This window comes from Hoplias malabaricus, chromosome 4 (genome assembly GCF_029633855.1).
Source record: "Hoplias malabaricus isolate fHopMal1 chromosome 4, fHopMal1.hap1, whole genome shotgun sequence".
NCBI classification, from domain to species: domain Eukaryota; kingdom Metazoa; phylum Chordata; class Actinopteri; order Characiformes; family Erythrinidae; genus Hoplias; species Hoplias malabaricus.
Window position 1 is genome coordinate 1,703,847 of NC_089803.1, and position 12,539 is coordinate 1,716,385.

The following is a 12,539-nucleotide window of genomic DNA, read 5'->3' on the forward strand; positions in this document are numbered from 1 at the left end:
AGGAAAAGAAAACCAGGACGTCCTCTTCATATTTCCACTTCCTTTCAGAGAGCTGAACCTGATGAAGGAGAAAAGGCTCAGTCTGATGGAGCTTCATCAGTTTTTTAGAGACACAAAAGAATTAAAACCAAGAGACTATGATCTCTACAGAGTCCTGTTCATCTTTGTGTCCTTACGACCTTTAAAAAGTTAATTTTAAAAAGATTAATTTGTCATGATATCAAAAAATAACTCGAGTGAAGCTTGTGGATTAAAAACAGTTTAATATCCTACAGAGGGCAAACCAAAAGCATAAACATAAAAGTCTGAAGTCAAGCCAAAAATACGAACAATCAATCAAACAGATCCAAGGAGCAAATCCAAAGAGAAAAAAATAGAAACAATAGATAAAGCACTGAATGCACAGATAAGGAAATACTCTTAAACAATCTTAACCAACACTGTATTTAAATACTCTGTCTAATGAGCATGAAGGAGAAACAGGGGTGATTGATATTCAGGAGATTTGGAACAGTGAAATGATCTCAGATAAGTGGAGGTGGTCATGTGATACTGCTGAGGATTCTGGGAATACCATCCTTCTTGTTCATTTTCAGTGAGAGTCCAGAGAGTCATCAGATGATCATAGGATGGGAATCTTTTGAGCAAGATACACATTTTTATAATGTTTGTACTCAGGACACTGTAATATCACCTGAGTGACTCTACTATAGACATAGATACAATATGGAAATAGACCAAATCATTATAATTTGACTGGTTTTGAACTTGATAAGTGATAAGCAGGCATGCCCTTCATGGCGATCAGAATGAGGAAAACAGTCTGTCTGGATGTGTGCTGAGGTCCTGGTAGCACAGCCCCGTGACTCCTGTGCTCTGTGAGACTAATAGCTCCACCAACACTGATCTTTCCCCTATGAGGGGGGGGGGGGGGCAGACTCATCCTCAATGAGGGAGAATTGGAGCTTTTCTTGCTCCTGATTGGCTGTTTCCTGTACCTTGATAGTGGCATCACATAGAATTTATGACACTTGACAAGACAAAGACTTGACCATCCCTGGTGAGTGAATATCCCAGGATTCTGAATCATACTTTGCAATATAAAAGATTATATGTTACACAAAGTAATATCATTAAGAAAAAAACAACCATGTTCTATATAATTATTAACCAACTAAACACACAGTATGTGGCTACCTTGGTTCTACATAAATTCATATAAACAAAAATGACTTTAAACACATGTAAATTAATTCCACCCATTTTGATTGTCAAAACGGGATTAATTTCAGACCGTTGTGCACATGTACAACTTGTTTTCCATGAAAGAACTTTGGGATGTTTGAGTCTTTTAGAGTTAGCAGTCTTTAAAAAGATGTAAGAGGGCATTGTGTTTCAATCAAGATTGAGTCTCTGTGTCTCTCTGCATTCTTTTCTTGACCCTGGGGGTCCTTAAGTCATAAAAAAGGGTCATTGGAGGTGGTTTTACGAGCCTGCTCTGGAGGTTTATCTCACCTTACATCTGCTAGTGTGGAGATGTCTCTGAAACGAGCTAAAGTTTGGGTACTTAAAATTAAAACTCTCAAAAAGTCACAATTTCTTATTAGGAATTAATACACATTCATCACATCATACTACATCAGATGATCATAGGATGGTAATCTTCAGAGCTAGATACACATTATAATGTTTGTACTCAGGACACCGTAATATCACCTGAGTGACTCTACTATAGACATAGATACAATATGGAAATAGACCAAATCATTATAATTCAACTGGTTTTGAACTTAGTTATAATAAATGCTTTTCCACGGCACACTTGTCTTGCTGCAGTGATAAGCAGGCATGCCCTTCATGGCGATCAGAAAGAGGAAAACAGTCTGTCTGGATGTGTGCTGAGGTCCTGGTAGCACAGCCCCATGACTCCTGTGCTCCGTGAGACTAATAGCTCCATCAACACTGATCTTTCCCCTTCCAAGGGTATACAGTCCAGCCCCAGAAATAGGGAGGAATTGTGATGGGGGTCAGATGGGCAGTAGAAGCTCAGTACGGAGTTGTATTGTCTCTATTTGGAGCACAGTGAAACACAACAATGACAGTGTGAATGAGAGGGTAAATAGGAGCTGTAATAGTTCATTCTGAGGTCACATCTTGAAAATAAAAATAAAAGTTACATAAACAGTCTGTGGCATCTGATATCACACAGTTCAATCAGACGTCTCCAAATTCCCAAGCACTACACAATTCAACTTTAAGGATATTTTTTACATTGAATTTGACCCAATACAATAATTAAATCCCAATCTCTGAAGGTAATCCCTCACTCAGTGCTAACCTTTCTGGTTCTGGGTGAACGCAGTGATGTTTCCGGACAGAACTCTGACGACTAAAACTCTTCCCACACTCTGAACAGTGATATGGTTTCTCTCCTGTGTGAATGCGCTGGTGTCTTTGGAGACTACTCTGTTCAGCAAAACTCTTCCCACACTCTGAACAGTGATACGGTTTCTCTCCTGTGTGAACGCGCTGGTGTATTTTGAGACTGATTTGTTGAGTAAAACTCCTCCCACACTCTGAACAGTGATACGGTTTCTCTCCTGTGTGAATGCGCTGGTGTGTTTTGAGATGACCCTGTACAGTAAAACTCCTCCCACACTCTGAACAGTGATACGGTTTCTCTCCTGTGTGAATGCGCTGGTGTCTTTGGAGACTACCCTGTACAGTAAAACTCTTCCCACACTCTGAACAGTGATACGGTTTCTGTCCTGTGTGAATGTGTTGGTGTGTTTGGAGACTGATCTGGTGAGTAAAACTCCTCCCACACTCTGAACAGTGATACGGTTTCTCTCCTGTGTGAATGCGCTGGTGTGTTTTGAGATGACCCTGTACAGTAAAACTCCTCCCACACTCTGAACAGTGATACGGTTTCTCTCCTGTGTGAATGCGCTGGTGTCTTTGGAGATGACCCTGTTCAGTAAAACTCTTCCCACACTCTGAACAGTGATACGGTTTCTCTCCTGTGTGAATGCGCTGGTGTTTTTTGAGACTACCCTGTTCAGTAAAACTCATCCCACACTCTGAACAGTGATACGGTTTCTCTCCTGTGTGAATGCGCTGGTGTTTTTTGAGACTACCCTGTTCAGTAAAACTCCTCCCACACTCTGAACAGTGATACGGTTTCTCTCCTGTGTGAATGCGCTGGTGTGTTTTGAGATGACCCTGTACAGTAAAACTCCTCCCACACTCTGAACAGTGATACGGTTTCTCTCCTGTGTGAATGCGCTGGTGTGTTTTGAGACTACCCAGCTGAGTAAAACTCTTCCCACACTCTGCACAGTCATAAGTTTTCCGTTTGTTTTCACTTGTCTGAGATTTCCTGTTGGATGTACGAGTGTGGGGAGTACCCAAGGATGCTTCCTGAGAACTGGAGCTTCTGTCCTCCTTATCCTCACATTTAATCCCTCCTGATCTCAACATTGTGTTATATTCCACTTGGAAATGTTTCTTGATGCACCTGTGGAACTTTCTTGAACAACAGGAGCCAGAGAATGTATCCAAAGAGATGGTCTTCTGTCCTGGAAGACAATAAAGAAACAAAGATAAATTAATTAAACTCTCTCTCCCTGTTGGTGACCAATATTCTCCTGAATTTATAGTCAGTTCCACCTGAAGTACTGCTACTGAAACAGCAAAAAATAAGTCAGTGTTGACAACTCATGGTGCAGGAATAGAGCAACATCTAGGGCTGGGCAATATAAGTGCAAATCAATATCACGATTAATTGTACATTTTACCACGATTACGATTAATGAACAATTACTTTGTTTTTGTATTTTTGACCCTCATAGTTTAGTGCTCAAATTTGCTCCAGTATTAAATATGGGAGTTTTTTCTTATGTCACTGAGAGATTGTTTACATTTAACTTATGTTCAGTGTCGTCTTAATTATACTCAAAACACAGCACGTCCAAAACCAGACACTAGCTGGCCGATATGGTCCATATGGCAGATAGGGGCAGAATCACGTGACTACAGCTTGGTAGTGTGGAGGGAGTACATGAACACACAGTTGGGACATAACAGAATAAAAATAATCAATATAATTGATATAGACAAGTTAGCCCAGGTATCTTCAGTAAAACACGGTTTATATATGGGGTGTAAATATCTTAAACGCGTTTATCTTCAATAAAACACAGAATAAACGGGGTGTAAATATGTTAAACACATTTATCTTCCGTAATACACGGTATAAACGTGGTGTAAACACCTTAAATGCGTTTATCTTCTGTAAAACACGGTATAAACGGTTGTAGGGACTCTCTTTATTAGGAGTAGCCGCAGCCAGGAAGGTCTGGACACAAAATTCGATTATAACCCCAAAAATAACGCACAAACAGACGAGGTCCGATTAATATGAAACAATCTTTTATTTTGCACAACACCATGAAATACCTCCCTGTATTTGACCTAATCCTCCTCTACAGCTACTCCAGGAAGTCATCAAAAGTGGACCAAAACTACTAGTTATATAAGGAATAACGAGTATTCAGGTTATAAAAAGGGAAATCCCACGCCAAACATTAAAGAACACTATAAAACTACACTCTTATGTAATAATTAAAAGTACGTAAGAAGTTGTGAAAATCTGAGAGTCAGTATGAATAATTAGTCCCCTAAATACACCACAAAACGGGCAACACACAGTTTATCATCATCAGCATGGACTCAATAAAAATAGTCTGACCAGGACCGGACTGACCCGGCTCAATCTGGAAGGTGCCCAGACAAAGCCTGCGTAGGTTCCACTTCGAGCAGCGCCCGATGAACTCCTCCACGCCCGACGCTCCTCTGCCCACCGGAAAATATCACAGTCCAGGGCCGTTCACCCTTTCACCTCCGCTCCCCACAATCAACAACGGCCGCAACAGGTCCCCAGTCCGACGCGCACACACACCAGGCCCCGACCTCCTCCTCTCTCCTGTCTCAACCTGGAAGCCTCTCAAAACGCAATCGCGACCCGGAAGTCCCCTCTCAGAGGTCGCCCCCCCCCCCTTAAAAGTGTCTAACCCCACCCCTTTTCTTAATCATTCTTACACGGTGTGTACATACCTTAAACTCGTTTATCTTCAGTAAAACACGGTATAAACGGTGTGTAAATATCTTGAACGCGTTTATCTTCAGTAAAACACGGTATAAACGAGGTGTAAATATCTTAAACTCGTTTATCTTCAGTAAAACACGGTATAAACGGGGTGTAAATACCTTAAACTCGGTTATCTTCAGTAAAACACGGTATAAACGGGGTGTAAATATCTTAAACGCGTTTATCTTCAGTAAAACACGGTATAAACGGGGTGTAAATATCTTAAACGCGTTTATATTCAGTAAAACACTGTATAAACGGGGTGTAAATATCTTAAACTCGTTTATCTTCAGTAAAACACGGTATAAACGAGGTGTAAATATCTTAAACGCGTTTATCTTCAGTAAAACACGGTATAAACGAGGTGTAAATATCTTAAACTCGTTTATCTTCAGTAAAACACGGTATAAACGGGGTGTAAATATCTTAAACTCGTTTATCTTCAGTAAAACACGGTATAAACGAGGTGTAAATATCTTAAACGCGTTTATCTTCAGTAAAACACGGTATAAACGAGGTGTAAATATCTTAAACTCGTTTATCTTCAGTAAAACACGGTATAAACGGGGTTTAAATATCTTAAACGCGTTTATCTTCAGTAAAACACGGTATAAACGGGGTGTAAATATCTTAAACTCGTTTATCTTCAGTAAAACACGGTATAAACGGGGTGTAAATATCTTAAACTCGTTTATCTTCAGTAAAACACGGTATAAACGAGGTGTAAATATCTTAAACTCGTTTATCTTCAGTAAAACACGGTATAAACGGGGTGTAAATATCTTAAACGCGTTTATATTCAGTAAAACACGGTATAAACGGGGTGTAAATATCTTAAACGCGTTTATCTTCAGTAAAACACGGTATAAACGGGGTGTAAATATCTTAAACTCGTTTATCTTCAGTAAAACACGGTATAAACGAGGTGTAAATATCTTAAACTCGTTTATCTTCAGTAAAACACGGTATAAACGGGGTGTAAATATCTTAAACGCGTTTATATTCAGTAAAACACGGTATAAACGGGGTGTAAATATCTTAAACGCGTTTATCTTCAGTAAAACACGGTATAAACGGGGTGTAAATATCTTAAACGCGTTTATATTCAGTAAAACACGGTATAAACGGGGTGTAAATATCTTAAACGCGTTTATATTCAGTAAAACACGGTATAAACGGGGTGTAAATATCTTAAACTCGTTTATCTTCAGTAAAACACGGTATAAACGGGGTGTAAATATCTTAAACTCGTTTATCTTCAGTAAAACACGGTATAAACGGGGTGTAAATATCTTTAACTCGTTAATCTTCAGTAAATCACGGTATAAACACATCTTTACCTTAAGTGAAAACAACAGGACTTGACTTCTCTCCAACACACAGCTCTCCTCCTTCTTCTTCTCTCTCTCTCTCTCTCTCTCGCTCTCTCTCACACACACACACACACACACACCACAACGCCCGCCCCCTCTCACACGATTGGCTGGAAATTCATAACAGCTGCTCTCCTATTGGACAGTCCCCACAGAGACGGCGCCCTCAGTCCAGAGCATCATTCCAATAGGTTGTTTTCAGTCATGTGGTTATTCCATACAGTGGGCCGAAAAATAACGTGTATGGCATGCATTTGGGGCCAAAATCGTCTTAAACCTAACGCCTGTACACCTAAAAATATGACGTGTACAGACGAAAAGTATGTGCTTGTTGTTGTATTGAGAGGTGTTTCTTTTATGTCTACAGAACTATTGTTTTGAGTGTACAGCATGTTTTTACATCTAAAGAGGTTGTTTTTTCATGTACAGACGGCATATTTTTAGGTCTACAGAGTTTTATATTTTTGTTTGCTTGATTTTGGGTTCTTTGTTTGTTTACTTTATTTTATTTACCTGTACAGACATTATTCTACAACATCTTGACCTTTTCACTAAAGTTGCAACATTTTGCCTGTAGATGGTGGTATTTACTTACATATTGAATAATGTTGCAAAGTTAACATAAGTGTTTTATTAACCTGCTGCTTTATCTCTTTATAATCTGTAGGATAATTTACTTTAGTCTGAACAGTTTAGATGTGATTTTTAAGATAAATGTAGTATGATGAATATATACATTTATAGTATTAAACACCACGCTATTGCTTTCAACAAGCAATTATTTTAATTAGTTCCTCAAGAAGTAGCTTGATGCTACGTCAGCAGAGTCAGTATAAACATCTGCTGACAATCCAGAGCCGGGACCAGGCCGCAGACAGACAGGCTAAACCGACCGTCTGCAAACTGCCTTGAGGCGTCACCTAGTTTCATCTGGATTGAAACTATGCATTTGCCCCGAATTAAATGAAAATTTAATGTTTCAACAATCTAATCGATATTAAATTATATTCAGATGATAGCAGCAACACCTCAGATTAGATTTAGATCAGATGAATATTCAGCACTAAACTGAACCACCCCTCTAGACTGTAATCATGAGCATAGCCCAAGATTATCAGGCAAAGGAGGTGAAGTATGTGTAATTTACCAAAATACTCTAGATATCCGTCATAAACTATGTGACACCTTCACTTCTTTTGAGTTTCTCTCCACCATTATGACAAATCCGCTCACAAAAAGGAAGACATTTTTATTATGTAACATTTACAGACCTCTAGGGCTCTACTCAGAATTTCTAAAAGAATTCAGTGATTTCGCTGCAAACATAGCTGTGTGCAATCACAAAGTTATAATTGTAGGAGATTTCAATATCCATTTTGAGAAGGAAGATGACCCACTGAAAAGCCTTTTATTTCAATCCTAGACTCTGTTGGCATTACTCAAAAAGTTACAGTGCCTACACACTATTGTAGTCACACTTTAGACTTAGTTTTGACACTAGGTCTTAACATAGACAAACTTAATATTATACACAAACCTCAGCAATCTCTGACCATTACCTAATTTCATACGAGGTATGTCTTAGCCATGATATATGTATATAACACAATAATAAGACATGCAAAGCTTTATACACATTTTATTTTTTCAATAATTATAAAGAAACCACAAAGTAATTATTGTTCTCTCTTTCTTACACCATTAATACAGGGAAACAACAGAGAATGGATGGATTATGCAGACAGCTGTTTTCCTGGTTTACTCTGTAAATACACAAAAACAACAGGGAGTGAGCTTTAGTTGCGTGTTGTGTTGTTCAAGATTTGCTCTGACATTTTATTGAAGACACCACTCATCACAGTAAGGTGGACCATTTATTTTCCTTGTCTACACAAAGTGCACAAAAGATGGTTAAACAATGTGAACAAGATAATTATATTCGAAAAAATATATAATATTGTCACGAATCACAGGGTGCGGACTGACTGAGGCGGACGCACGCGCTAAAACACTGAATCTTTAATTAAACAAAACAGAACCATACAAAACAGACTTAAAGAAAGGAAAACGATAACTGAAAAACAAATAACGACTGAGGAAACCAAATGAGGGACAGCAGGGACAGACTAGACTTAGAAACGAAACGAAACAAAGACGTGAAAAACAATGACCGATAAACAGCGGAGACAGAACGACTTGAGAACATAACAGAGGTAACAGGGACCGAAGCAGGGAAGAATGAGTGAGAACGAGTACGAAAACAATACAAATGAACGACACCAGGAAGTGAGGGAAGGGGACTTAAATACAAGGGCGGAGACAAGGACAATAATAGACAAAGCCATGTGCAGATAAAGCACATGGCAGGGACAACAAACCTGACAGGACGAGGGCGTGTGACACATATAATATATGTTCTACGAACAATCAGTACCTGTAATCTCACTTCACAATTTACATTCTACCTTAAATGACACCTTAACTCACCTCAGACTCAATCGTGAGTAAGAGTAAACATATTTAAAAGATATAAAACAATGATTTAATTGCACAAAACCTACTCAATATATACCTAGATGACAATGGTTCAAATCTTACTTAACGGAACATTATCAGTTTGTAAAAGTAAACAATCTATCTTTCAATTTTTCTGAAGTAAGATTTGGAACTCCACAAGGCTTTATTTTAGGACCATTATTATTTACATTATGTATGTTACCACTAGGCAAAGTTATAAGAAACCATGACATTAACTTTCACTGTTACGCAGACGACACACAACTGTATATTTCAGCCAAGCCCAATGACAAACACAGATTAAAGGAAATAGAGGACTGTGTAAAAGACGTGAAAGGCTGGATGTTGCGTAACTTCCTCCTTCTAAACAGCAACAAAACAGAGGTCCTGCTTTTGGGTCCAAAGGTGGCAAGAAATAAATTATCAGATTTTACTTTAAATATTGCTGACTTTCCAGTTAAACCTGGTTCAGCAGCAAAAAATCTTGGTGTCATAATTGACCCAGATTTATCATTTGATCAGTACATAGGCAGTAATCACTAGGACAGCTTTTTTACATCTTCACAACATCACCAAGATTAGAAATGACTTATCCCTGCAGGACGCAGAAACATTAGTACATGCCTTTGTTACTTCAAGGCTTGACTACTGTAACGCACTACTGTCAGTATGCACCAGCACAAATTTAAGAAAACTTCAACTAGATCAAAATGCTGCAGCCAGAGTCCTCACTAAAACTAGAGAATTTGAACATATCAGTCCAGTTCTATCATCACTTCGCTGGCTGCCTGTTAAATTCTGCATCGATTACAAAATTCTGTTATTAACTTATAAAGCTCTACATGGGCTCACTCCTGAATACCTTCAAGATACTATTTCCTATTATGATCCTCCACGATTACTCAGATCAGAGTACTGGATTTATAATAGTTCTCAGAATTCAGAAGGCCTCAGCTGGGGGAAGAGCTTTTTCTTATAAAGCCCCCCAACTCTGGGATGATCTTCCAGAAAATGTTCGGGACTCAGACACAGTCACAATCTTCAAATCTAGGCAAAAATCTCATTTGTTTAGTTTAGCCTTTGGTAGTTTTCTGCTTTACATACACCTAAACAGATTAAAAATAATTTTAAGATTTTAATAATTTTAAGACCAGCTGCCCATGCTCCAGCCACCACCACTTGCCTTGGAGCTGCCCGCCCCCTACACTGAAGTTTTCACAGATTCCTAACTGTTATTACCAGTAGATTGACGAGAGGATACGTCCCCCTTGTGAGCCTTGGTTCCTCCCAAATTTTCCTCCTCAGTTGAGGGAGTGTTTCCTTGCGAATGTCGCCCTTGGCCTCACTCTCCTGGGGATTTTTACATTCTTTACATTTTTATATTTCATGTTAAAACTTTGTCTTTACTGGAATTCTGTGAAGCTGCTTTGTGACATCAGTTGTAAAAGGCACTATATAAATAAATTTGATTTGATTCGACTAAAATCACTTACTTTAACCAGCTTAATTACACTTTCATACTAATATGATTCTTTGTTCAGTTATCATGTTTGTTATGACCTTGTCTAGGGGAAAGGGGCCATGGCAGTGTATGTGGTGATTTACTGACAGTAAATGTATGATGAGAAGAAATGAAAAGAATAAGATACTCAAATTGTTTGACAATCCAAGTGAAGACAAACATTGATACAACTTCAAGAGTGACCCAGGCCATAACAACAAACAAAAACCCAGCTGAACAAATAAATACCTTACCTAGCAGTGAACCAAAGCAAAAGACAAATATGCTTCCCTAACTCCCTGACATCTGAACACAGAATAAAAAACCCTTGTTCCCAAAACAAAATGGCAGCCACTCCCTACACCTGGCACTGTATATGTAACCCCTACCCCATTAATTATGGCTAGAATAAGGGGCCTGAATTCCAATTCCCCTCTTCCTCAATGTAAATTAAAAACACCTCACCCACACTAAAGAGATAATCAAATACGCATGTATAAAAAATTAGACTTTTACTTAATGTTTCAACAATGTATTATTGAGCTTATATGTGTAGCTCTTGTTATGAATTTTCTAATCTTTTGATAGAAAATTTACATTACACAAATTATCAGATACCAAATTTACAGCTTATTTTTACACAATATGCTGTTGAATAAACCCACCTAACATAAGTGCATAATTTCACTTTACAGACCAATAACAAATTCAAGTTTTACATAATCACAACCATTTGTTTAAGTGTATGTTACACTATATGATATAGTACATATTGAAAAGAGCACTGAATGACAGAAATGAAAAGTAACTTTAAACGATATCTTAACTCTTGTGGGCCCACGGTCTTAAATACTCAAAACTTAAAATTATGAAAACATAAAAATGTTGCAGGCCTGAGCCGATGCTCGGGAACGTGGAGACCCAAAACTTAAGTGGTCGCTTCACTCAACAGAGCAAAAAGAAATATTAGAACGGTGTACCTTGGTTTCACTAGGTAGGAGAGAATGAGAGCACCATATCCCGGCGCCAATGTCGTGGTTGACAGGAGTAGACCACCCCCTTCAGGCAGTAATGGAGAGGCTGAGCGTGTTCCCTCGAAGCCAGAGGAACTCTGAGCCACGAGGGGACTCAGAGCGCTATGTGGGGCAGAATTACTGAGTTTCTGTGTCCAGCGCAACGAAAAGAGTGTAACAATGCTCGTTTTTCGAACACCACAGTCTTTATGAGCAATGGAGAGAGAGCAAATAACGACTACAAAAAAAAACAGCACAGCAGGCTAACCACCCGTAGCTCCTCAGCAAGGCTAGCTAAGTTATAAACCAATAGATTCCCATTTGGAACTCTTCACAAACGTGGCACAAGCAGTCTTCAGTATTAACTATAATTACCGAGTGGGCAATTGATGTAATAACTGACAAAAGATAGTGGTGTTAAGTTTTTTTCTTAACTTTGCTTCTACCGTTGTTTTACTCCCGCGCCATCTCCGACCTCTTGTCTCTCTCCCTCTCTCTCTTAGCCCCTCCCCTTCCACTTTTTTCACTCATTGCGTACATCCCTTGATATTTTAAGCTACCAAACAAACCAATAAAATGTAATATATATCTTGGAACTATATATACAGATTATTAAATTTTTATCTTGGATTTGGTCCAAATGAAATTACTTATTTGTTTTATTGTAGTAAGAGAGCTATAATTTTAACCAAGGCTACACCCTCCCCCTTCTAAATGGCTAATGTCCTCATTATGCCTGCTGTTATTTATTTATTATTTTTTCCTTTTTTTTAACTTTTGTTTTTTTCTTGTTAACATGTGTCTTATTTGACACTGAACTTACTTTGACTAAGCCTAGAGTCATAGAGCATAGAGCAAATTGCTACAGGATTTTTCTGAGAACTAAGTCTTGGGACTCGGCAACCCTCATGGTGCTCACTGAACTGTATAACCATTCCTTTGTGAATGATGGTTACAGGGCAATCTGTAGGCTTTCCAAGTTCATC

General features: G+C 38.6%; 1 protein-coding gene across 1 annotated transcript in view; it reads right to left on the reverse strand.

The window, feature by feature from the left end:
• Window positions 1-251: 251 nt before the first annotated feature.
• LOC136694219 (zinc finger protein 850-like) overlaps window positions 252-12,539 on the reverse strand; it is a 517,486-nt gene continuing 505,198 nt past the window's right edge. Inside the window, exons 6-7 of the mRNA XM_066667613.1 lie at window positions 2,339-3,309; window positions 252-2,068 (exon numbers count right to left, since the gene is read on the reverse strand). Of these exons, the coding sequence (XP_066523710.1) occupies window positions 2,047-2,068; window positions 2,339-3,309 (993 nt within the window). The 3' untranslated portion in view covers window positions 252-2,046. The remainder of the gene's footprint in view (window positions 2,069-2,338; window positions 3,310-12,539) is intronic.